Source organism: Oncorhynchus masou, chromosome 27 (assembly GCF_036934945.1).
Source record: "Oncorhynchus masou masou isolate Uvic2021 chromosome 27, UVic_Omas_1.1, whole genome shotgun sequence".
In the NCBI taxonomy this organism is placed as follows: domain Eukaryota; kingdom Metazoa; phylum Chordata; class Actinopteri; order Salmoniformes; family Salmonidae; genus Oncorhynchus; species Oncorhynchus masou.
The window spans coordinates 18,723,734-18,751,348 of record NC_088238.1 but is presented as its reverse complement, the minus strand read 5'-3'; the positions used below and the strand labels follow the sequence as shown (position 1 = coordinate 18,751,348).

The window sequence follows — 27,615 nt, the reverse complement described above, 5'->3', positions numbered from 1 at the left end:
AACAAGGGGCTGGTACTCCAACTACTCACAAGTGCACATACACACCCTTACCAATTGCAGAGTTCTGTGCTTATTCCCAAACCCCCAAGGGTGCGAACAAGGGAATGCACACACACACACACACACCCCTTCTTTCTCTCTTTCTCCCTCTCTCCCTCTCTCTCTCTTTCTCTCTTTCTCTCTTTCTCTCTCTCTCTCTCTCTCTCTCTCTCTCTCTCTCTCTCTCTCTCTCTCTCTCTCTCTCTGCACCAAACACAGAGAGGTGCAGGGCTATTAGAACTGCACTCACACTGCTGATACCATTTTGTCTGGTCATCACAATGTTACATAAACCACTATATTAGCACCTCACATGGAAGATCCTGGTGATCAGCTAATGTTGGGATAATGAGAGAGAGAGGGGGGGTGTTGAGGGCTGTTATCTTCTTATCCTGATGAATATATATCACACTGTGCCTACGTTCTTATAATCATAGCTTATTGTATCCATATAATTTCCTGCTTAGTTATTACCTTTACCTGAACTGATCTGTTCTTACATTGATTGTCTCTCTAGGTTCTAATGTCCATCTGTCTGTCAGCAGTGCTAAGGTTTATCCCTCTCTCCACTCTTAGAGGAGATTCCTAATGTGTGTGTGTATAATGGGTGGCAGGATTATTTATAGATCTTGTTTGTGTACCCTCTTGACTTGGTTTTCTCTCTCTCTATGTGTGTGTGTGTGTGTGTGTGTCCAAGTGCATATTTTTAGGTGCGATTCGCCACAGCTCCAGTATTAAAAGGATCTGGCTCAGTTCCTCTGCTTTGCATGGTTGGACACACAACCACACACACACACAGACACACACACACAGACACACACACACACACACACACACACACACACACACACACACACACACACACACACACACACACACACACACACACACACACACACACACGCAGAGAGAGAGAAAGAGACAGGCTGTGAGAAACCCTAGAGACTTCCACAGAGGAATGTTTCATCAGCTCTCTGACACCATGCCCAGACCAGACGCCCGCGTCCGCCATCGTTCATAAATAGATTTGGTCCCCCTACACCAAACGAGATCACGACATGCAGGTTGAAATATCAAAATATATTAATTTGGGGACAGGTCGAAAAGCATTAAACATTTATGTCAATTTAGCTAGCTTGCTGTTGCTTGCTAATTTGTCCTGGGATATAAACGTTGAGTTGTTATTTTACCTGAAATGCACAAGGTCCTCTACTCTGACAATGAATTCACACATAAACAATCAACCTAATTGTTTCTAGTCATCTCTCCTCCTTCCAGGATTTTTCTTCTTTGGACTTTATGTGATGATTGGCATCTAACTTTCATAGAATTATCACGACTGACCGACCGACCTCAGTTCATCTCAATCACCCACGTGGTTATACCCAATGAGGAGATGGCATGTGGGTATCTGCTTCTATAAACTAATGAGGAGATGGGAGAGGCAGGACTTCACAAATAGAACTGACTTCTATTTTAGAGCTTGGCAACGCAGATGCGAGCAGTGTGGGTGCAATGATTGAATAACATGTACAGTGGGGCAAAAAAGTATTTAGTCAGCCACCAATTGTGCATGTTCTCCCACTTAAAAAAAATGTTTGACCTCTGTCATTGCCAACAAAGGGTATAACAAAGTATTGAGATAAACTTTTGTTATTGACCAAATACTTATTTTCCACCATAATTTGCAAATAAATTCATAAAAAATCCTACAATGTGATTTTCTGGATTTTTCTCTCATTTTGTCTGTCATAGTTGAAGTGTACCTATGATGAAAATTACAAGCCTCTCTCATCTTTTTAAGTGGGAGAACTTGCACAATTGGTGGATGACTAAATACTTTTTTGCCCCACTGTATGTGTACATTTATTTTGCAACGCTCGCGCACGCGACACGGGTCGTGTGGTCAGCATGTGAGACTTCACCCTCCAAGGTGCATGATGTCTGGCAGACCAATTGACCCTTTACTAAGCCCCGCCCCAACATTTTTGGCAACCAATCGCAGCACTCCAATGGATAGCAACTGTCGTTGAGTCCGACACCTCGGACAAGCTCACGTTTAAATCTCATGAAAGCAAGTGAGGCCTGTGGCAAAAAGTGACCGTTTTCTTCGAAAAAGGTTAACCCTAAACCTGACTAACTGAACAGTGGACCAGGAGTATCCTACTTGCAACTGTGATTCCTGAAATGCAGAGCCAGTTGATGGAGTATTTTTTTAATTCCGAAATTATAGTTTTGTTATATTGTTTGCTAGCTCAGCTGATTAGTTAGCTCTGTCTGATTGGCCACCAAATAATGATATTGCTAGCTTGCCACTTAATATAACTTGTTTTCTAGCTAAGTTAAGCTAGCTAAGTTAGCAATGCTATGAATACAACTTTCATCTGCTGCCGACATCAGGATACTAGAGCACTATACTAGAGCACTATACTAGAGCACTATACTAGATCACTAGTTAGCTCCAAAAGAGGTTATAGCTTTGATTGCATGCTGACAGTGAATTCAGAGCCATTCAGTGACTAGCTACACGACAAACATCATTTTACCAGGTTCCTGTGAAGTACTTGTAATTAAAGTCCACCACAACATACTGTGCTCAATAGTTTCCTGATGTTTCATTTCATTGTGTATTAGAAACACAGCGTGAGATCATTGTGATGGGATTTATCCAGTGGTTGATCAGGCAGTATAATTCTGCTCTCACTTCTGCCAGCATACACATCTCCATCACTGTCATACACACACACACACACACACACACACACACACACACACACACACATGCACGCACACGCACATATGGAGCTTAGAGTGATGAGAAATCGAAGCTGGTAGGATAGGAGGGTGAAGAGAGGCAGACAGTCGTATTAGGTTTCATTAAAACTGGATATAGCTACAATACCTCATCCTCCAATTTCCTGCCCTTCCCACTTGCTCAATGCAATCAGAATATTGCATCACTGTGCATAGGCTTATTGGGTTAGTTTTGTAGACTTCATACTAATGGGGTTATGGTGCATTCTCTAAATGTATATTTCAATGAGTTTTAGTAGTAACCTTGGGCGATGAAATGTGTGTATGTTTGCCTGATCAACAGTCTACTCCCTCCATTTACATTTTGGACCAAACAAACACATGAGCCTCGTGATGCACATGATGGCAACGGTTAATCAGGGTTACCATGGTAACACAGTGGTGGCATGTTAGCCAACGATGTCGGGTCTAACGCTGGGTTCAAGTAATTTCCCCCGAGCTGCCGTGCTTCAAAGTAGAAACACAAACAGGCTAAACCACGCAGTTTATTAAAACATGCGGGTTGAATCACCTCGGGGTTGCTTCGTTCGTGGTCTATTTGTGACTGAAGAGATTGACCATACTGTACTGCATTTCTGACCCTGGCTGACCTCCACGGTCTGAATTGCCATTGGTGCTTTTAAGAGCATCTAAATGAAATCAGCCACGGTTCAAATCACATGGTTGATGTGAAAATAGATCTAGCTATATACAGTGCCTTGCGAAAGTATTCGGCCCCCTTGAACTTTGCGACCTTTTGCCACATTTCAGGCTTCAAACATAAAGATATAAAACTGTATTTTTTTGTGAAGAATCAACAACAAGTGGGACACAATCATGAAGTGAGGTTGGATGGAGAGCATTTGTGAACAGCAGTTTTCTAGTTAGCTCCAAAAAGAGTTCTCTCCACAGATTCCACTTGTTGTTGATTCTTCACAAAAAATACAGTTTTATATCTTTATGTTTGAAGCCTGAAATGTGGCAAAAGGTCGCAAAGTTCAAGGGGGCCGAATACTTTCGCAAGGCACTGTATATGTGTAAAACCACTAATCAATCCAACCATTGAAATTACATTGGTTCAAGGCCTCCCGAGTGGCGCAGTGGTCTAAGGCACTGCATCGCAGTGATTCTGGGTTCAAGTCCAGAATCTGTGGCATCCGGCCGCAACCGGGAGACCCATGGAGCGGTGCACAATTGACCCAGTGTCGTCTGGGTTAGGGGAGGGTTTGGCCGGCAGGGATGTCCCTGTCCCATCGCACACCAGCAACTCCTGTGGTGGGCCGGGTGCAGTGCACGCTGAGACGGTCACCAGGGGTACGGTGTTTCCTCCGACACATTGGTGCGGCTGGCTTCCGGGTTAATTGGGCAATGTGTCAAGAAGCAGTGCGGCTTGGTTGGGTTGTGTTTCGGAGGAACGAATGGTTCTCGACCTTCGCCTCTCCCGAGTCTGTACGGGAGTTGCAGCGATGAAACCAGACTGTAACTACCCAATTGGGCTACCAGGAAATTGGGGAGAAAAAGGGCAAAAAAATAAATAAATGATACATTGGTTCTGCTATAAGTCTTACGGCTGTCCTACGTGTTGTATGGTATCTACAGTGCCACTGTATCATATGCAGGTAGTTATGGAGTGTGTATGGTTTAGTCCATTAGGCCATTAGTGTTGATGATAATGGTAATGTAGGGACAGGTAAAGGTGAAGGGGTAATCTGTTTGGGGGGAAATTAGTGGAGATGGGGATCTAAAGCATTGCCGCGATGGGTTTAAAGAGACTCATTTATCATCCCCCACACCTCCTCAGCCACAACCCCCCTTCTCCTCCTTTACTCAAGCCTTTCTTTACCCCCTCCTCCACTTCCCTCTTATCTCATTGACCTTGCTTTGCTCTCTGCAGCTGGAGTGTGTCTTTGAAAGGGATGAGATTGGCATAGTGTTACCGTACACACACACACACACACACACACACACACACACACACACACACACACACACACACACACACACACACACACACACACACCCGTCAAGGGCGAAGGTGACACAACAAGCGTATTCTGAATCAATGGAAACTCATTGGTTTTGGTTGTGATTTGCACGTCTCAGTGAAAAACATTGAAAAGCTGTGTCTTAGTTACACCTCTCTGAAACAGAAGGCTTTGACGGGTGGACATTCTCCTTCATACCCGAGGGATAGAGGGATAATGTATTATAGTACCGGGTGTCCTGCACTCTTTTAACATTTGAATCTCCGCTGGGGGTGATTGGCGACGTAGGAGGTTCACTTGTTTTTCGCTGCAGGATTCTGCACAAGACAAATGCATATCTGCACTGGAACAGAAGGAAATAGCAGAGTTCTCTCCCTCCCCAGTTTTCATCCCTGCTTTGATAATCACCAGCATCATCCTTAGAGACATTTTAGCCTTCCACAACAACCCTTGCAGGAGGAGGGAAGGAGGGTGGATGGATGGCTGGAGGGAGGGAGGGTAGACAGGGAGAGGGGGAGCCTAAATGACGAGGCGCATGTTCAGCATCCATGAACAGGGGATGTGGAGGAGAAAGGAGCGGATGGTCCCATAGGATTGGGGTTTGCTGTTGGAATACTGATACAGAGTATTCCCTCCTACACTCTTAGAACAAAAAAGGTGCTATTTAAAACCTTCTTCGGATGTCCCAATAGGATAACCCTTTGAAGAACCCTTTTTGGATCCAGGTAGAACCTTTTTGGGGTTCTATTTAGAACCCTTTCCATTGAGGGTTCTACCTGAAACCAAAAATGATTTCTCTTATGGGGACAGCCGAAGAATCTTTTTGTACTTTGCATCCAACCGGTTGACTTTATCTGCACACTGTCTGTCACACCGTGCAGAAACCGGGCCAGAGCACAACACAGTCATAATACAACACAACACAGTCATAATAGTAACTAAACAGCAGCCCTGTAAACACAACCAAATAAACTATTCTTCTCACTATCGCTCATCCTTATATTCATCAAAGATAATCAGTCCCTCAGGATTGTTGCTGATATTTTCAGGCTAAGGTGCTTGATTTAGCTGCAGCAACTCTGACATTCTGCACTAATTCTGTCTAATTTATTGTGAAACAGAGCTGACGAGGGAAAATGTTTGACGTGTCGGTTGATTGAACCATATTATGCAGTAAATGTACGGTGGTGATTGGTTGAAATTGTGTGCCTTCTTTTTGTACTGAGGCGATGGGTCAGTGTAATGCGATAATATTGAGGTGATTCGACTGTTTTATGCAAAAATAGTGCAGTGATTACGTCAAATTTGGTCAAATGCCCCTGGGAACTGTTGATTTTTCCAAAACATTTGCGATCGGGGAATCCTGTAGGGGCTGACTGACGGCATGTCAAGTGGCAACATTAAAAGGCGTTACGGGGTTTATGCTCTCTATCATAAGTAGTTGGCTTTTAGTAATGGTGTGCTGAAAGTGACAGATGTGTAATAATGATGATAATTGCATACATTCCAGTGCATAGATATATGCAATAGTAGCCCCCTGTACCATTCTCCTGTGACACTGCCTTCTGGTTGGCCATAATCGTCTCATCATTGTATCACCTGACCTTTGACCCCCCCTATGATTGATGCGCCTGTACGGGGGGGGGAGGGGCTTCCTGAGGTTTATTATGAATACAGACTCCAGACAGAGCCAGCGTCGCTACAGTGGCGGTGGGGGTTGGCGCTGGGCTACGGGTACTCCCTCAATGTCATGTGAAAGTGATACTAACTACCCCCCCCTCCCCCCCACACTACAGTACCTCTCTCTCCTCCCCCACCCCTTCAGGCACAGTGGAGTGTTCCAATATCATCTGTTTATAAAAAATAAAACAACCACTGCATCATTTTTAGGGTCTGTTCTAAAGAGGTGGAATTGCGTCTTTCCTTCCTTCCGATCTTCCTTCCTTGGAGTGATCATGTATGATAGGGACATGATAGGGTCAGTGTGGTTTCCACTACTTTGCGTTCACCAAGTGATTATCTCCAGGAAGGAGAATAATAAAGATGCAATAGAGATGTAAGTATTTGAACTGGGACTTGGGCTCTATTAGCTAGAGAGAGGTTTGTGGCGACTCATGGCTGCCATTTCAGAGATGCCATCCATCATTCACTTTCTTCAGCCTTTTTCTTGAACAGACTGAAGACCCCCATTTGGTTTGAATGATTGATCACATCCATTGATTGTCATTTAGCCTGCCCATCACTAATACTAAATCAATATGTCTGTTGATGTGTTGGAGACTTACCTCCGGGTGTTGGTGAGTTAACCCTTAGTGTTCTATCGTCTGTCCTGGTGGTGGTGTTTGCTCCCAGTCGTTCCTCCACAGGCCCTGCTTTGGCCTCGGAAACACCCAGGTCTGGTGAACTCTGACTGGGCTGAGTTTCGGTGACCGGGGCCTCTTTAGTTCCAATGTCGGTGCTTACGGTCGAGGCCAGACTTCTTGTGGTGACCCTGGTTTGTGGAGACGTGGGTGGGGTGCCAGAGTCAAAGGGTTGTCTGGTCAGTGTGGTCTCTACCTGTGTTAGGTTGACGGTGATCCTTGGTGGAGTTGTGACCAGGGCTGTGGGGACTGTGGTTTGTGGGGACGTTAGGTGTGGGACAGAGGCTGTGAGAGGGTCACCCTGGGGAACTAGTTCATCTTGGATCTTTGTTTCCTTGGGGAAAGACTTAGTGGTGACACTCCAACTGTGCTTTGGCATTTGGGCCGTTTCGTGTGTTATTGTCTGTGGCAGTATGTTTGTGCTGGTGAGACTATCGGAGGATATATCAACCCCCTGTGACATAGATATAGAGGATATGGAATCTAAGACAGCAGTTATAGAATCTAAGATATCTTGGGTGTTTGGTTGTGTGTTCTTGTTAGGAGTGACTGTCTGTGGGTTTGTTACTGTTCTTATCTCAGTGGAGCTCGGGTGACCTTCAGTCCAAGAGGTGATGGTGGAGGACTGAGTGCTTTTATTAATACTCTCCTCCACAGACGCTGAATGTCCCGGTGATTTCTCAGGCTCCGTTCGTCCCTCTGTTGGTCCCTCTGTTGGTCCCTCCGTTCGTCCCTCTGTTGGTCCCTCTGTTGGTCCCTCTGTTGGTCTCTCTGTTGGTCTCTCTGTTGGTCCCTCTGTCGGTCCCTCTGTCTGTCTCTCTATCAGTCCCTTTGACAGTTCCTTTGTTGGTCCCTCTGATGGTGTGGTCCTTTGGGGCCCTGCATTCTTAGTCTGTGACTTCCCTCCAAACCGGTTGAGCGAAGGAAACGACGGCACCGCCGGGAGTGATGGGAACCTGGACAAGCTGGGCTGCTTTGGCAAGAACGAGCCTAGCCAATAGGACCATCCCTTACTGGCAGGCGGTCCTGTCGGCTTCGTAAGATCCGCCTCTTCATCCGCAAACACCGTCGTGTGGAGAAGAATGGCGAGGAGAGAGCACCATAAGCACAAAGCCATCATCTGGTGAAGGTGACGCATGTTGCCGACAGTGAAGCGGAGCGGCTACTTAGGCACCGGTCACATACTGTCCTCCATTCCCCGGGCCCCCTCGGGCACGTTGGCTCGCTCTCCTGTGAAGTGACCTAAAACACAGATGCACACAGGACATTGAGTGACATACTTTCACTTTGTCACAGTACAGTTAGTTTGACTTGATATGTGTTGTTGAGCCGAAATGTGTCTGCGGGCTTGTTTTTACTGGAGAGGTTATTTAAACGGGACGTTTCTGCTCTGTTTCATTTCGTGCTTGACCTGTCTTTTGTCTGTTTTTCCAGAGAATATAATATCACATGTTGATGATGTTATACGACCCATAATACAGCAGGGCAGCCATTAAAATGGACTGCTGAAGTTAGCAGGCCGGGAAAATGTTGTCCACCACAAATCACCACAAGAACCACGGTGTTATTGGACACATATACTTAGTGGGGTCAGATTCTGAGGTCAGTATTTATGTTAGGAAGTTATGTGTCATTCATATGTATACTTGGTTAAGAGTCTTGGGACAACCAAACATGAAATATACATCTGACCAATCACAAAAGAGACTTTCCAGATGTCATGTATTTTCTCAGCACTTTAGTTAGCGCTAACTTTTACATAATGAGTGTGTGTGTGTGTGTGAGGGGGTGGGGTGGGGGATGGGGGGGGGTCCGTCCTCTGTATAGCAATGGAAGGGGAACTCTTTTCTTGGAGGGGAGGAACGGGTGGTTCAAAGTCTCTGTCCAGTTGCCTCAGTGAAGAGATTGGAGCACCGATGGAATTTTCCATTGAGAATAACCTGGGTGCTTTAGTTGTGTTTGAACCCACCTCCCTCCAACTCTCTTTCATTCCCTGTTTGATTTGTTCTTTAAAACGGGGAGAAACCCTATGGTTAAGTGAGAGTGTGTTTTCCTGTAGTGAGAGAATAACATCAGTATTCAAGACAATCAGCCATTTACTCTCTCCTGCTCTTCATCAACCTCTTTCCTTCTTTCCCTGCAAATATATTCCTCTGCTTTTCATCTCTCACCCCGTTTTCAGTACCTCCCCCTCTATCTCTGCTACTCTGTCCTATGCTACATCTCTCTATCTCTGCTACTCTGTCCTATGCTACATCTCTCTCTCTCTCTGCTACTCTGTCCTATGCTACATCTCTCTCTCTCTCTGCTACTCTGTCCTATGCTACATCTCTCTCTCTATCTCTGCTACTCTGTCCTATGCTACATCTCTCTCTCTCTCTGCTACTCTGTCCTATGCTACATCTCTCTATCTCTGCTACTCTGTCCTATGCTACATCTCTCTATCTCTGTTACTCTGTCCTATGCTACATCTCTCTATCTCTGCTACTCTGTCCTATGCTACAGCTCTCTCTCTCTGCTACTCTGTCCTACGCTACATCTCTCTGCTACTCTGTCCTATGCTACATCTCTCTGCTACTCTGTCCTATGCTACATCTCTCTCTCTCTCTCTGTTACTCTGTCCTATGCTACATCTCTCTATCTCTGCTACTCTGTCCTATGCTATGCTATCTCTATCTCTCTGCTACTCTATACCATGCTACATCTCTCTATCTCTCTGTTACTCTGTCCTATGCTACATCTCTCTATCTCTCTGTTACTCTGTCCTATGCTACATCTCTCTCTCTCTCTGTTACTCTGTCCTATGCTACATCTCTCTATCTCTGCTACTCTGTCCTATGCTATGCTATCTCTATCTCTCTGCTACTCTATACTATGCTACATCTCTCTATCTCTGTTACTCTGTCCTATGCTACATCTCTCTATCTCTGCTTCTCTGTCCTATGCTACATCTCTCTATCTCTGCTACTCTGTCCTATGCTACATCTCTCTGCTACTCTGTCCTATGCTACATCTCTCTCTCTCTCTCTCTCTCTCTCTCTCTCTCTCTGTTACTCTGTCCTATGCTACATCTCTCTGCTACTCTGTCCCATGCTACATCTCTCTGCTACTCTGTCCCATGTTACATCTCTCTCTCTCTGCTACTCTGTCCTATGCTACATCTCTCTCTCTCTCTCTGCTACTCTGTCCTATGCTACATCTCTCTCTCTCTCTCTCTGCTACTCTGTCCTATGCTACATCTCTCTGCTACTCTGTCCCATACTACATCTCTCTCTCTCTCTGCTACTCTGTCCTATGCTACATCTCTCTGTCTCTCTGCTACTCTGTCCTATGCTACATCTCTCTCTCTCTGCTACTCTGTCCTACGCTACTTCTCTCTGTTACTCTGTCCTATGCTACATCTCTCTCTCTCTCTGTTACTCTGTCCTATGCTACATCTCTCTATCTCTGCTTCTCTGTCCTATGCTACATCTCTCTCTATCTCTGCTACTCTGTCCTATGCTACATCTCTCTCTCTCTGCTACTCTGTCCTATGCTACATCTCTCTCTCTCTGCTACTCTGTCCTATGCTACATCTCTCTCTATCTCTGCTACTCTGTCCTATGCTACATCTCTCTCTCTCTGCTACTCTGTCCTATGCTACATCTCTCTCTCTCTGCTACTCTGTCCTATGCTACATCTCTCTCTATCTCTGCTACTCTGTCCCATGCTACATCTCTCTCTCTCTGCTACTCTGTCCTATGCTACATCTCTCTCTATCTCTGCTACTCTGTCCTATGCTACATCTCTCTCTCTCTGCTACTCTGTCCTATGCTACATCTCTCTCTATCTCTGTTTCTCTGTCCTATGCTACATCTCTCTCTCTCTTTTACTCTGTCCTATGCTACATCTCTCTCTCTCTGTTACTCTGTCCTATGCTACATCTCTCTATCTCTGCTACTCTGTCCTATGCTACATCTCTCTTCTACTCTGTCCTATGCTACATCTCTCTCTCTCTCTCTCTGTTACTCTGTCCTATGCTACATCTCTCTGCTACTCTGTCCCATGCTACATCTCTCTGCTACTCTGTCCCATGCTACATCTCTCTCTCTCTGCTACTCTGTCCTATGCTACATCACTCTCTCTCTGCTACTCTGTCCTATGCTACATCTCTCTCTGTCTGTTACTCTGTCCTATGCTACATCTCTCTCCCTCTCTGCTACTCTGTCCTATGCTACATCTCTCTCTGTCTGTTACTCTGTCCTATGCTACATCTCTTTGTTACTCTGTTCCATACTACATCTCTCTGTTACTCTGTCCTATGCTACATCTATCTCTCTCTCTCTGCTACTCTGTCCTATGCTACATATCTCTCTCTCTGTTACTCTGTCCTATACTCCATCTCTCTCTGTTACTCTGTCCTATGCTACATCTCTCTCTCTCTGTTACTCTGTCCTATGCTACATCTCTCTCTGTTACTCTGTCCTATACTACATCTCTCTCTGTTACTCTGTCCTATGCTACATCTCTCTCTGTTACTCTGTCCTATACTACATCTCTCTCTGTCTGTTACTCTGTCCTATGCTACATCTCTCTCCCTCTCTGCTACTCTGTCCTATGCTACATCTCTCTCTGTCTGTTACTCTGTCCTATGCTACATCTCTCTGCTACTCTGTCCCATACTACATCTCTCTGTTACTCTGTCCTATGCTACATCTCTCTCTCTCTCTGCTACTCTGTCCTATGCTACATCTCTCTCTCTTTGTTACTCTGTTCCATACTACATCTCTCTGTTACTCTGTCCTATGCTACATCTATCTCTCTCTCTCTGTTACTCTGTCCTATGCTACATATCTCTCTCTCTGTTACTCTGTCCTATACTCCATCTCTCTCTGTTACTCTGTCCTATGCTACATCTCTCTCTCTCTGTTACTCTGTCCTATGCTACATCTCTCTCTGTTACTCTGTCCTATACTACATCTCTCTCTGTTACTCTGTCCTATGCTACATCTCTCTCTGTTACTCTGTCCTATACTACATCTCTCTCTGCTACTCTGTCCTATGCTATATCTCTCTCTCTCTGCTATTCTGTGCTATGCTCCATCTCTCTCTCTGCTACTCTGTCCTATGCTACATCTCTCTATCTCTGCTACTCTGTCCTACGCTACATCTCTCTGCTACTCTGTCCTATGCTCCATCTCTCTCTCTCTCTCTGCTACTCTGTCCTATGCTACATCTCTCTCTCTCTGTTACTCTGTCCTATGCTACATCTCTCTCTATCTCTCTGTTACTCTGTCCTATGCTACATCTCTCTATCTCTGCTACTCTGTCCTATGCTACATCTCGCTCTCTCTGTTACTTTGTCCTATGCTACATCTCTCTGCTACTCGGTCCTATGCTACATCTCTCTGCTACTCTGTCCTATGCTACATCTCTCTGCTCCTCTGTCCCATGCTACATGTCTCTCTCTCTGTTACTCTGTCCTATGCTACATCTCTCTCTCTCTCTCTGCTACTCTGTCATATGCTACATCTCTCTCTCTCTCTCTCTCTCTGCTACTCTGTCCTATGCTACATCTCTCTCTCTCTGCTACTCTGTCCTATGCTACATCTCTCTCTCTCTGCTACTCTGTCCTATGCTACATCTCTCTCTCTCTCTGCTACTCTGTCCTATGCTACATCTCTCTCTGTCTCTTACTCTGTCCTATGCTACATCTCTCTGCTACTCTGTCCCATACTGCATCTCTCTGTTACTCTGTCCTATGCTACATCTCTCTCTCTCTCTGCAACTCTGTCCTATGCTACATCTCTCTGTTACTCTGTCCTATGCTACATCTCTCTCTCTGCTACTCTGTCCTATGCTACATCTCTCTCTCTCTCCCTGTTACTCTGTCCTATGCTACATCTCTCTGCTACTCTGTCCTATGCTACATCTCTCTGCTCCTCTGTCCCATGCTACATGTCTCTCTCTCTGCTACTCTGTCCTATGCTACATCTCTCTCTCTCTCTGCTACTCTGTCATATGCTACATCTCTCTGCTACTCTGTCCCATACTACATCTCTCTGTTACTCTGTCCTATGCTACATCTCTCTATCTCTGCTACTCTGTCCTATGCTACATCTCGCTCTCTCTGTTACTTTGTCCTATGCTACATCTCTCTGCTACTCGGTCCTATGCTACATCTCTCTGCTACTCTGTCCTATGCTACATCTCTCTGCTCCTCTGTCCCATGCTACATGTCTCTCTCTCTGCTACTCTGTCCTATGCTACATCTCTCTCTCTCTGCTACTCTGTCATATGCTACATCTCTCTCTCTCTCTCTGCTACTCTGTCCTATGCTACATCTCTCTGCTACTCTGTCCCATACTACATCTCTCTGTTACTCTGTCCTATGCTACATCTCTCTCTCTTTGCTACTCTGTCCTGTGCTACATCTCTCTCTCTCTCCCTGTTACTCTGTCCTATGCTACATCTCTCTGCTACTCTGTCCTATGCTACATCTCTCTCTCTCTCTGTCTACTCTGTCCTATGCTACATCTCTCTCTCTCTCTGCTACTCTGTCCTATGCTACATCTCTCTCTCTCTCTGCTACTCTGTCCTATGCTACATCTCTCTCTGTCTGTTACTCTGTCCTATGCTACATCTCTCTGCTACTCTGTCCCATACTGCATCTCTCTGTTACTCTGTCCTATGCTACATCTCTCTCTCTCTCTGCTACTCTGTCCTATGCTACATCTCTCTGTTACTCTGTCCTATGCTACATCTCTCTCTCTGCTACTCTGTCCTATGCTACATCTCTCTCTCTCTCCCTGTTACTCTGTCCTATGCTACATCTCTCTGCTACTCTGTCCTATGCTACATCTCTCTCTCTCTGCTACTCTGTCCTATGCTACATCTCTCTCTCTCTGCTACTCTGTCCTATGCTACATCTCTCTCTCTCTCTGCTACTCTGTCCTATGCTACATCTCTCTCTGTCTGTTACTCTGTCCTATGCTACATCTCTCTGCTACTCTGTCCCATACTACATCTCTCTGTTACTCTGTCCTATGCTACATCTCTCTCTCTCTCTCTCTGCTTCTCTGTCCTATGCTACATCTCTCTCTCTCTTTTACTATGTCCTATGCTACATCTCTCTCTCTCTCTCTTTTACTCTGTCCTATGCTACATCTCTCTCTCTCTGTTACTCTGTCATATGCTACATCTCTCTCTCTCTGTTACTCTGTCCTATGCTACATCTCTCTGCTACTCTGTCCCATGCTACATCTCTCTGCTACTCTGTCCTATGCTACATCTCTCTCTCTCTCTGTTACTCTGTCCTATGCTACATCTCTCTCTCTCTCTCTGTTACTCTGTCCTATGCTACATCTCCCTATCTCTCTGTTACTCTGTCCTATGCTACATCTCGCTCTCTCTGTTACTTTGTCCTATGCTACATCTCTCTGCTACTCGGTCCTATGCTACATCTCTCTATCTCTCTGTTACTCTGTCATATGCTACATCTCTCTATATCTGCTACTCTGTCCTATGCTACATCTCTCTCTCTCTCTCTGTTACTCTGTCCTATGCTACATCTCTCTTTCTCTCTGTTACTCTGTCCTATGCTACATCTCTCTATCTCTGCTACTCTGTCCTATGCTACATCTCGCTCTCTCTGCTACTCTGTCCTATGCTACATCTCTCTGCTACTCGGTCCTATGCTACATCTCTGCTACTCTGTCCTATGCTACATCTCTCTGCTCCTCTGTCCCATGCTACATCTCTCTCTCTCTGCTACTCTGTCCTATGCTACATCTCTCTCTCTCTCTGTTACTCTGTCCTATGCTACATCTCTCTATCTCTCTGTTACTCTGTCCTATGCTACATCTCTCTATCTCTGCTACTCTGTCCTATGCTACATCTCGCTCTCTCTGCTACTCTGTCCTATGCTACATCTCTCTCTCTCTCTGCTACTCTGTCATATGCTACATCTCTCTCTCTCTCTCTGCTACTCTGTCCTATGCTACATCTCTCTGCTACTCTGTCCCATACTACATCTCTCTGTTACTCTGTCCTATGCTACATCTCTCTCTCTCTGCTACTCTGTCCTATGCTACATCTCTCTCTCTCTCCCTTTTACTCTGTCCTATGCTACATCTCTCTGCTACTCTGTCCTATGCTACATCTCTCTATCTCTCTGTTACTCTGTCCTATGCTACATCTCTCTATCTCTGCTACTCTGTCCTATGCTACATCTCGCTCTCTCTGTTACTTTGTCCTATGCTACATCTCTCTGCTACTCGGTCCTATGCTACATCTCTCTGCTACTCTGTCGTATGCTACATCTCTCTGCTCCTCTGTCCCATGCTACATCTCTCTCTCTCTGCTACTCTGTCCTATGCTACATCTCTCTCTCTCTCTCTGCTACTCTGTCATATGCTACATCTCTCTCTCTCTCTCTGCTATCTTGTCCTATGCTACATCTCTCTGCTACTCTGTCCCATACTACATCTCTCTTTTACTCTGTCCTATGCTACATCTCTCTCTCTCTGCTACTCTGTCCTATGCTACATCTCTCTCTCTCTCCCTGTTACTCTGTCCTATGCTACATCTCTCTGCTACTCTGTCCTATGCTACATCTCTCTCTCTCTCTCTGCTACTCTGTCCTATGCTACATCTCTCTGCTACTCGGTCCTATGCTACATCTCTCTGCTACTCTGTCCTATGCTACATCTCTCTGCTCCTCTGTCCCATGCTACATCTCTCTCTCTCTGCTACTCTGTCCTATGCTACATCTCTCTCTCTCTCTGCTACTCTGTCCTATGCTACATCTCTCTCTCTCTCTGTTACTCTGTCCTATGCTACATCTCTCTATCTCTCTGTTACTCTGTCCTATGCTACATCTCTCTATCTCTGCTACTCTGTCCTATGCTACATCTCGCTCTCTCTGCTACTCTGTCCTATGCTACATCTCTCTGCTCCTCTGTCCCACGCTACATCTCTCTCTCTCTGCTACTCTGTCCTATGCTACATCTCTCTCTCTCTCTGCTACTCTGTCATATGCTACATCTCTCTCTCTCTCTCTGCTACTCTGTCCTATGCTACATCTCTCTGCTACTCTGTCCCATACTACATCTCTCTGTTACTCTGTCCTATGCTACATCTCTCTCTCTCTGCTACTCTGTCCTATGCTACATCTCTCTCTCTCTCCCTTTTACTCTGTCCTATGCTACATCTCTCTGCTACTCTGTCCTATGCTACATCTCTCTATCTCTCTGTTACTCTGTCCTATGCTACATCTCTCTATCTCTGCTACTCTGTCCTATGCTACATCTCGCTCTCTCTGTTACTTTGTCCTATGCTACATCTCTCTGCTACTCGGTCCTATGCTACATCTCTCTGCTACTCTGTCGTATGCTACATCTCTCTGCTCCTCTGTCCCATGCTACATCTCTCTCTCTGCTACTCTGTCCTATGCTACATCTCTCTCTCTCTCTGCTACTCTGTCATATGCTACATCTCTCTCTCTCTCTCTCTGCTATCTTGTCCTATGCTACATCTCTCTGCTACTCTGTCCCATACTACATCTCTCTTTTACTCTGTCCTATGCTACATCTCTCTCTCTCTGCTACTCTGTCCTATGCTACATCTCTCTCTCTCTCCCTGTTACTCTGTCCTATGCTACATCTCTCTGCTACTCTGTCCTATGCTACATCTCTCTCTCTCTCTGCTACTCTGTCCTATGCTACATCTCTCTCTCTGCTACTCTGTCCTATGCTACATCTCTCTCTCTCTGCTACTCTGTCCTATGCTACATCTCTCTCTGTCTGTTACTCTGTCCTATGCTACATCTCTCTGCTACTCTGTCCTATGCTACATCTCTCTCTCTGCTACTCTGTCCTATGCTACATCTCTCTCTGTCTCTGCTACTCTGTCCTATGCTACATCTCTCTGCTACTCTGTCCCATACTACATCTCTCTGTTACTCTGTCCTATGCTACATCTCTCTCTCTCTGCTACTCTGTCCTATGCTACATCTCTCTCTCTCTCTCTGTTACTCTGTCCTATGCTACATCTCTCTGTTACTCTGTCCTATGCTACATCTCTCTATCTCTCTGTTACTCTGTCCTATGCTACATCTCTCTATCTCTGCTACTCTGTCCTATGCTACATCTCGCTCTCTCTGTTACTTTGTCCTATGCTACATCTCTCTGCTACTCGGTCCTATGCTACATCTCTCTGCTACTCTGTCCTATGCTACATCTCTCTGCTCCTCTGTCCCATGCTACATCTCTCTCTCTCTCTCTGCTACTCTGTCCTATGCTACATCTCTCTCTCTCTCTCTGCTACTCTGTCATATGCTACATCTCTCTCTCTCTCTCTGCTCTTGTCTGCTACTCTGTCCTATGCTACATCTCTCTGCTACTCTGTCCCATACTACATCTCTCTGTTACTCTGTCCTATGCTACATCTCTCTCTCTCCCTGCTACTCTGTCCTATGCTCCATCTCTGCTACTCTGTCCTACGCTACATCTCTCTGCTACTCTGTCCTATGCTCCATCTCTCTCTCTCTCTCTGCTACTCTGTCCTATGCTACATCTCTCTCTCTCTGTTACTCTGTCCTATGCTACATCTCTCTGCTACTCTGTCCCATGCTACATCTCTCTGCTACTCTGTCCTATGCTACATCTTCTCTCTCTGTTACTCTGTCCTATGCTACATCTCTCTCTCTCTCTGTTACTCTGTCCTATGCTACATCTCTCTCTCTCTCTCTGTTACTCTGTCCTATGCTACATCTCTCTATCTCTCTGTTACTCTGTCCTATGCTACATCTCTCTATCTCTGCTACTCTGTCCTATGCTACATCTCGCTCTCTCTGTTACTTTGTCCTATGCTACATCTCTCTGCTACTCGGTCCTATGCTACATCTCTCTGCTACTCTGTCCTATGCTACATCTCTCTGCTCCTCTGTCCCATGCTACATCTCTCACTCTCTGCTACTCTGTCCTATGCTACATCTCTCTCTCTCTCTCTCTGCTACTCTGTCATATGCTACATCTCTCTCTCTCTCTCTGCTACTCTGTCCTATGCTACATCTCTCTGCTACTCTGTCCCATACTACATCTCTCTTTTACTCTGTCCTATGCTACATCTCTCTCTCTCTGCTACTCTGTCCTATGCTACATCTCTCTCTCTCTCCCTGTTACTCTGTCCTATGCTACATCTCTCTCATCTCTCTGCTACTCTGTCCTATGCTACATCTCTATCTCTCTGTTACTCTGTCCTATGCTACATCTCTCTATCTCTCTGCTACTCTGTCCTATGCTACATCTCGCTCTCTCTGTTACTTTGTCCTATGCTACATCTCTCTGCTACTCGGTCCTATGCTACATCTCTCTGCTACTCTGTCCTATGCTACATCTCTCTGCTCCTCTGTCCCATGCTACATGTCTCTCTCTCTGCTACTCTGTCCTATGCTACATCTCTCTCTCTCTCTCTGCTACTCTGTCATATGCTACATCTCTCTCTCTCTCTCTCTGCTACTCTGTCCTATGCTACATCTCTCTGCTACTCTGTCCCATACTACATCTCTCTGTTACTCTGTCCTATGCTACATCTCTCTCTCTCTCTCTCTGCTACTCTGTCCTATGCTACATCTCTCTGTTACTCTGTCCTATGCTACATCTCTCTGCTACTCTGTCCTATGCTACATCTCTCTCTCTCTCTCTGCTACTCTGTCCTATGCTACATCTCTCTCTCTCTCTGCTGCTACTCTGTCATATGCTACATCTCTCTCTGTCTGTTACTCTGTCCTATGCTAATCTCTCTGTCTCTGCTATGTCCTCTCTCTCTCTGTACTCTGTCCTATGCTACATCTCTCTCTCTCTGCTACTCTGTCCTATGCTACATCTCTCTCTGTCTGTTACTCTGTCCTATGCTACATCTCTCTGTTACTTTGTCCTATGCTCTCTCTCTCTCTCTGTTACTCTGTCCTATACTACATCTCTCTCTGTTACTCTGTCCTATGCTACATCTCTCTCTGTTACTCTGTCCTATACTACATCTCTCTCTGCTACTCTGTCCTATGCTATATCTCTCTCTCTCTGCTATTCTGTGCTATGCTCCATCTCTCTATCTCTCTGCTACTCTGGCCTATGCTCCATCTCTCTCTCTGCTACTCTGTCCTATGCTACATCTCTCTATCTCTGCTACTCTGTCCTACGCTACATCTCTCTGCTACTCTGTCCTATGCTCCATCTCTCTCTCTCTCTGCTACTCTGTCCTATGCTACATCTCTCTCTCTCTCTCTGCAACTCTGTCCTATGCTACATCTCTCTCTCTCTCTGCTACTCTGTCCTATGCTACATCTCTCTATCTTTGCTACTCTGTCCTATGCTACATCTCTCTCTCTCTCTGCTACTCTGTCCTATGCTACATCTCTCTCTCTCTCTGCTACTCTGTCCTATGCTACATCTCTCTCTATCTCTGCTACTCTGTCCTATGCTACATCTCTCTATCTCTACTACTCTCTCCTATGCTACATCTCTCTATCTCTGTTACTCTGTCCTATGCTACATTTCTCTATCTCTCTGTTACTCTGTCCTATGCTACATCTCTCTGCTACTCTGTCCTATGCTACATCTCTCTGCTCCTCTGTCCCATGCTATACAGCTCTCTCTCTCTCTGCTACTCTGTCCTATGCTACTCTGTCCTATGCTACATAACACAAACAGACCAATCACCTTTTAATAGCACTTTCCTAGGCCTGATCTCTCTGCAGGACATTCAGGGACTTGACCCTGTCTCTGTGCCCCATGTAGTGTTGACCTTAGAGGGCCTCACTACCTCTCTGAGCCTTCCTGGGGGTAGTTGGCTGGATTCTGAAAAATGAGTAGTGGAGCTGAGGGGCACACTCAGAAACATACAACTGCCCACACATCACTGCCTTCTATCAGCACTCTGAGTGTACATGCTTGAAATACATTTCCATTGAGGAATGGTTGAACTTAGAGACCCACCCACGTCCACCTACATACATAGTCATGAGTGTGTGTAACACACACACACACACACACACACACACACACACACACACACACACACACACACACACACACACACACACACACACACACACACACACACACACACACACACACACACACACCAAAGCCCCCAAGACGTTAAAACCTTTCGCCAGAGTTTGTTAATTCTTGGTGTGTTACAGAAAGGCAAATAAACGGTACTTAATGCCGTCTTTGTAGAACATTGAGATATTTGTTGTGACATTCTGTTCTTCAGAAGAAACACGTTGCCTTTTTAGTTTCACGCTAAACCATTCCAATTAGCTATTAAGCTTGAGAGAAAAAACTATGCCTCTGCCCTGATTGGGTTTTTGTTCAATTTGACACATATTGATCAATTATTTACACAAGGGGGATTATGCATCATTTAATTTGGCTAACATTCTCAAATTCCACTCCCCTCACTATCAATTACACAGGCATGCCAGCTTCCTGTTTCAGTCAGAAGATTACCTGACTAATTAGTGTCTATGCCTTTCATAGAGAGCAGAGTTAAATATACCCCTCCCCCCTTCACCCACATGGTGAATCCCTAATAAGCTTATATAGGAAGATAGACAGCCCATTTTCAGATAAAAGGGGGTTGGAGTTCTCAGTTATTCTCACACATAATCATTAGATTATTCTATGATGTTGTCTACATGTCTACCATCCTGCCATGTGAAAATTGTGTATGTCTCACAACTGTCAACTGCATAACACTTAAAACACAGGAAATCAAGATTTGAATTTTTGTTTGCTTCCGTTTAGTCCTCTGTGAGCAATCAACTCAGTTTTAGTGAGCTTGTGGTCAGTTGTAAAAATGAAATATGTACAACTGTTAGGTAGCCCTCTGTCTTTCCTGAAATGCAGCAGAGCAAGTGGAAAGAGAGAATGAGAGAGAGAGTAATAAAATAAGATAAACGTGTCTGTGGGAACATTTACAAGCCTTCTCTTTCTTCACTGGTGTTTTGTTCCACTGCACCTGACAAAGACAGGTCCTGTCCCACTGCACTGTGCTCAATGGAGCAGAGAGAGAGAAGGAGAGAGAGGGTTGGAAATTATGTCACAACGGGGATATAGATGGAGAGAGAGGGTTGGAAGTCACATCACGACGGGGATATAGATGGAGAGAGAGGGTTGGAAGTCACGTCACGACGGGGGGATATAGATGGAGAGAGAGGGTTGGAAGTCATGTCACAACGGGGATATAGATGGAGAGAGAGGGTTGGAAGTCACATCACGACAAGGATATAGATGGAGAGAGAGAGAAGGAGAGAGAGGGTTGGAAGTCACGTCACGACAGGGATATAGATGGAGAGAGGGTTGGAAGTCACGTCACGACAGGGATATAGATGGAGAGAGAGGGTTGGAAGTCACGTCACGACGGGGATATAGATGAGAGAGAGGGTTGGAAGTCACGTCACGACGGGGATATAGATGGAGAGAGAGAGAAGGAGAGAGAGGGTTGGAAGTCACATCACGACAGGGATATAGATGGAGAGAGGGTTGGAAGTCACGTCACGACAGGGATATAGATGGAGAGAGAGGGTTGGAAGTCATGTCACGACGGGGATATAGATGGAGAGAGAGGGTTGGAAGTCACGTCACGACGAGGATATAGATGGAGAGAGAGAGAAGGAGAGAGAGGGTTGGAAGTCACATCACGACGGGGATATAGATGGAGAGAGGGTTGGAAGTCATGTCACGACAGGGATATAAATGGAGAGAGAGGGTTGGAAGTCACGTCACGACGGGGATATAGATGGAGAGAGAGAGAAGGAGAGAGAGGGTTGGAAGTCACGTCACGACGGGGATATAGATGGAGAGAGAGGGTTGGAAGTCACGGCGGGGATATAGATGGAGAGAGAGGGTTGGAAGTCACGGCGGGGATATAGATGGAGAGAGAGGGTTGGATGTCACATCACGACAGGGATATAGATGGAGAGAGAGGGTTGGAAGTCACATCACGACAGGGATATAGATGGAGAGAGAGGGTTGGAAGTCACGTCACGACGGGGATATAGATGGAGAGAGAGGGTTGGAAGTCACGTCACGACGGGGATATAGATGGAGAGAGAGGGTTGGAAGTCACGTCACGACGGGGATATAGATGGAGAGAGAGGGTTGGAAGTCACGGCGGGGATATAGATGGAGAGAGAGGGTTGGATGTCACATCACGACAGGGATATAGATGGAGAGAGAGGGTTGGAAGTCACATCACGACAGGGATATAGATGGAGAGAGAGGGTTGGAAGTCACGTCACGACGGGGATATAGATGGAGAGAGAGGGTTGGAAGTCACTTCACGACAGGGATATAGATGGAGAGAGAGGGTTGGAAGTCACTTCACGACAGGGATATAGATGGAGAGAGAGGATTGGAAGTCACATCACGACGAGGATATAGATGGAGAGAGAGGGTTGGAAGTCACGTCACGACGGGGATATAGATGGAGAGAGAGAGAGAGGGTGAAATATAGATAGTGGAAGGAGAGGAGATATATATAGAGAGAGACAGACAGACATGTTGCATTCTGACTTCATGGCAGTCCACTAACTCCTTTCTATTCTCCCTGATGCTTCACTCGGTTTATTGCTAAATCTCTCCTTTTGTGTGTGTGTGTGTGAGTGTGTGAGTGTGTGGTGTGCACTTCCATACGTGTGCGTGTACCCTCACCCACTCTCTTAACCACCAACCATCACCATGCCAATCACATCACATCCTCAAACACACTATTTCCCCATGAGGATTATCAGCATTATTCTGTCATTATCCTGTCTGTCATTTACATTCATCTCCAGGACAACGGCTTTAAAGGTCTGCTGTGTGACCGCTGTGGTACTGAGAGGATAGAGATGGATATCTGATTGGAGACCGGTCCTTCAACAGCCTTTTAACATTTTACACTAATGAAGTGATTTTAAATTAAGAATGTTGGTTAGGTTTATGAGAGAGGGAGAGAGAGAGGGAGAGCAAAGGCTGTGGAAAGGTAGAGCTAGCAAGAGAGCGCAGAGGATAAAGGGAGAGAGAGCTGGAGAGAGAGAGAGAGAGAGAGGGAGAGGGAGAGGGAGAGAGAGAGAGAGAGAGAGAGAGAGAGAGAGAGAGAGAGAAAGAGAGAGAGAGAGAGAGAGAGAGAGAGAGCTGGAGAGAGAGAGAGAGAGAGAGAGAGAGAGAGAGAGAGAGAGAGGGAGGGAAGAAGGCTGAAGGGTGTGCAGTGAATTAGAGGTGTGGACTCTTGTCCTCCCTGAGAGATTTAAATGGATTTCTGCTGGATTTGAGAGGATTCGCAAATGGAGATGACTTGACTCTGGGCGATACCACTTATGTTTAACAGGTTGACCAGGGTCTCATGAAGGCACAGGGATTGATGTTTCACACTCCTTGGCAATGGACTGACTTTCGTGCACGTCTCAGATTTACTAATGTGTGTGTGTGTTTGTACAGTGCCTTCAGAAATAATTCAGCGTGAGTTGGAGAGTGAGGAGGGCTATATTCATCCTATCTAGCTCACTTCACTGGCCTTGGGTCTGGACAGGAATGTCAATAAAACAGACTGAATCAAACTGGCCACGTCATCTTTAGCGAGTACAGATTTATTCAGTCATGTAGGTGGGCGACACTTCATTTGAAGGTAGAAACATTATAATCTGAAAGTATACTTTATGGGCCAGATTAAGACTGGTCTTGGACTAAAAAGTGCTTTCCATGGAGAATCTCCGTTGCGAATCCTTTTTGATCCCAGACTAGGCTTGTGTCTGGGGAAGCTTCACTCTGGGTAATACTACTGGTTTCATTCCTGCCGATTGTTGAGAAATAATCAGACATTATTATCCATCATTTAATCCTACATTTGACTGAATATTAAGATTTTTCCTCAGTATTTCACAGTACAGTATCTGTCTAATATGTGCATACTAGGACACTTGAGACTATTTCTAAACAAAACATTTCACGTTTGACCTGATCAGTTAAATCAATGAGTGTATCCAAGTATGAAATGGCTTCTTCAGGACCATGTTTTACAATGTTACTCAGATAATGATCTAGACGTAAAACAAGGGGGTCCATACTAAAGTCTGGCAGCCCGGATGTTGTTGACGTAAAACAAGGGGGTCCATACTAAAGTCTGGCAGCCCGAATGTTGTTGATGTAAAACATGGGGTCCATACTGAAGTCTGGCAGCCCAGATGTTGTTGACGTAAAACAAGGGGGCCCATACTAAAGTCTGGCAGCCTGGATGTTGTTGATGTAAAACAAGGGGTCCATACTAAAGTCTGGCAGCCCGGATGTTGTTGACGTAAAACAAGGGGGTCCATACTAAAGTCTGGCAGCCCGGATGTTGTTGACGTAAAACATGGGGGTCCATCTAAAGTCTGGCAGCCGGATGTTGTTGATGTAAAAGTCTGGCAGCCCGGATGTTGGGGGGGTCCATACTAAAGTCTGGCAGCCTGGATGTTGGCAGCCCGGATGTTGTTGACGTAAAACATGGGGGTCCATACTAAAGTCTGGCAGCCCGGATGTTGTTGACGTAAAACATGGGGGTCCATCTAAAGTCTGGCAGCCCGGATGTTGTTGACGTAAAACAAGGGGTCCATACTAAAGTCTGGCAGCCCAGATGTTGTTGAATTAAAACATGGGGTTCCATACTAAAGTCTGGCAGCCCGGATGTTGTTGACGTAAAACATGGGGGTCCATACTAAAGTCTGGCAATGTTGTTGAGTCTGGCAGGTCGGATGTTGTTGAATTAAAACATGGGGTTCCATACTAAAGTCTGGCAGCCCGGATGTTGTTGACGTAAAACATGGGGGTCCATACTAAAGTCTGGCAGCCCGGATGTTGTTGAATTAAAACATGGGGGTCCATACTAAAGTCTGGCAGGTCGGATGTTGTTGACGTAAAACAAGGGGGTCCATACTAAAGTCTGGCAGCCCGGATGTTGTTGAATTAAAACAAGGGGGTCCATACTAAAGTCTGGCAGGTCGGATGTTGTTGACGTAAAACATGGGGGTCCATACTAAAGTCTGGCAGCCCGGATGTTGTTGAATTAAAACAAGGGGGTCCATACTAAAGTCTGGCAGCCCGGATGTTGTTGAAGTAAAACAAGGGGGTCCATACTAAAGTCTGGTAGGTCGGATGTTGTTGACGTAAAACATGGGGTTCCATACTAAAGTTTGGCAGGTCGGATGTTGTTGACTTAGAGTGAGGATCTACAACCATCTAATTTTCCACATCACTGCTTGTCTTTCTGAAACCAAGCTAGCCAATGTTTGGCTATCCTTTTAGGGAAACACCTCATGTTGTATGTCATTGAAGCTTGAATGCTTCATAGTCCAAATTGAGGTCATTTCATTCCAACTTCAAATCCAATCCATGAGATGGATAAAATCTTAATTGAAAATAATGGTAAACTCTCCTATTTCTACAGGGTCAGTTGAATTGTGTTGAGATGGAGTTGACCCCAGCCTGCAGATGCAGTATGTCAGAGAATGGATTTGACATTGCCGGGCAGTCACGGTCAATAGTCCCCAGTGGTTATTGACTGTGACCACTCCTGTGTCCTGGTTTACCTACTGGTCAGAACAGCAGCCAACCACCAGGCTAGGATCCAACAGGTCTGAATCACGACTGACCAGGTCCAGAGGAGTCAGAGTCATGGCAGCTAGAGGAGCCAACACCCAACCATTTCCTAGTACATCCAGTGGTACTTCAATCTGATCAGGTGTCGCACTAAAATGAACTAAACATCTTGCCATCTGTGGTCTATCAAATGTAATTAGGTTCATCTCGGATTATGACTGAAATTTGCTCGATTAACATTAGTATCTAAGTAAGAACAGAACCCGTTTTATACTCCCCAAAGAGTTATATTACATCTCAGGTATTCACCTAATCTGAATACCGTTCCCCCATGACGTATTCAACCATTCAACCTGCTTGATCATAGATCCTATGTTCATCCAGCCTATCTCTGGTATCCCATTTCCCCACTGCCCTTACTACTGACAGAGTGAACTATAGCCTACCTGCCTGTGAATACCTAGTTATTAGAACATCACACCAACGTTAGTTTTAGCCTTTGAGTCAATGAATGTGACGAACCTGCCTATGACAAGCGTCACCCACTCAGACACCAGCGTTCCACTGACTAGCTTTGCCATGGTGACGACCGTAGCAAAAGACGTCTTGCTAATCCTGTGATGTGAGGGTCTTAGTGGTCTGCTAGGCTGCTTTTACCAGAGTGCTGCTACCGCTGATCCTAATGGTACATATGTGCTTCACACTAACCCACACAGGGGACATATGCACACAGCTACAGTCGCACAAAAACACACACGCAAACACACAAATGCTTGCCACGGCAACCCCTGTCACATCTGCTTCAGTTCAAACACCCTACACGCATGCACGCACACACACACACAATAGAGGTGGAGGATGTTTGTATAGACTCCAATACACACGCCTATAGTATCCACTGGCTCACATGATGACATGAACGTCATGAATTTCTACAGTATACATACACACTTTCATAAATCCCTCAGAATGTACACACACACACACCTATGTAGACAAGCAATCCCAGGCATACATTAACACAGGCACACACACACACACACACACACACTGCTGACCATGGATGTGCTGCAGAATTAGCCCAGAATGATTCCTTCCCTCCTCCTGATGCTAGTCAAACAGCCTCAGCTGCTGCCTCCGTGTGTGTGTGTGTGTTAATGTATGCCTGGGATTGCTTGTCTACACAGGTGTGTGTGTGTGTGTATACCTATAAAGACTGTAATAGAAGAGTGTGTGTCTTGTCATCTGGAGATATTGAGCAGCTGAATCCACACCCGCAATGTGAGCTTGTAGAAATTGTGTTTTTCTGTAAGAGTGAGAGTCTACCTATAAAGGCTGTAGAGGAAGAGTGTGTCGTCTCGGTGACGGTGTGTGTCATTCTCTAACAGCTCTTTACCTTTTTTGTCTATACATGAGGATCATAAACTACACACACACACACACCATCGAAAGTGTTCAGAATAAAAAAGAGCCACTCACCCAACCACAAGTGAAAGGGAAGAGATTGTGAATCCACTAAATCCAGCAGGGAGCTGCAGCAGAGAACCGTCTCCCTGTGTGTGTGAATGTGTGTGAAATTGTGTTCCAGGCACTCACTCTCACTCTCTCCCTCCCTCCTATTCTCTCTCTCTCTCTTATATTCTCACTCTCCCTCTCGTACTCTTGTTGGCTCCCTCTCTCTAATTCTCTCTCTTCTTGCTCACTCTCCTCTCTGTCAGCCTCTCTTCTCCCTCCCTCCCTCTCTTCTCCCTCCCTCCCTCTCTTCTCCCTCCCTCTTTCTCTCCCTCCCATCTCTCTTTCTGCCCCTAACCCCCTGCATAAGTAGTCCAGTGTGAAGCT

The 27,615-nt window shown here is 45.6% G+C and overlaps 1 protein-coding gene across 1 annotated transcript in view; it reads right to left on the bottom strand.

Moving 5' to 3' along the window:
* The window catches only part of LOC135515703 (proline-rich transmembrane protein 4-like), a 49,324-nt gene extending 21,914 nt beyond the window's left edge, over positions 1 to 27,410 (bottom strand). The window contains exons 1-2 of the mRNA XM_064939388.1: positions 27,256 to 27,410; positions 7,103 to 8,419 (exon numbers count right to left, since the gene is read on the bottom strand). Coding sequence (XP_064795460.1) covers positions 7,103 to 8,315 — 1,213 coding nt within the window. The 5' untranslated portion in view covers positions 8,316 to 8,419; positions 27,256 to 27,410. The remainder of the gene's footprint in view (positions 1 to 7,102; positions 8,420 to 27,255) is intronic.
* Between the last annotated feature and the right edge of the window lie 205 nt (positions 27,411 to 27,615).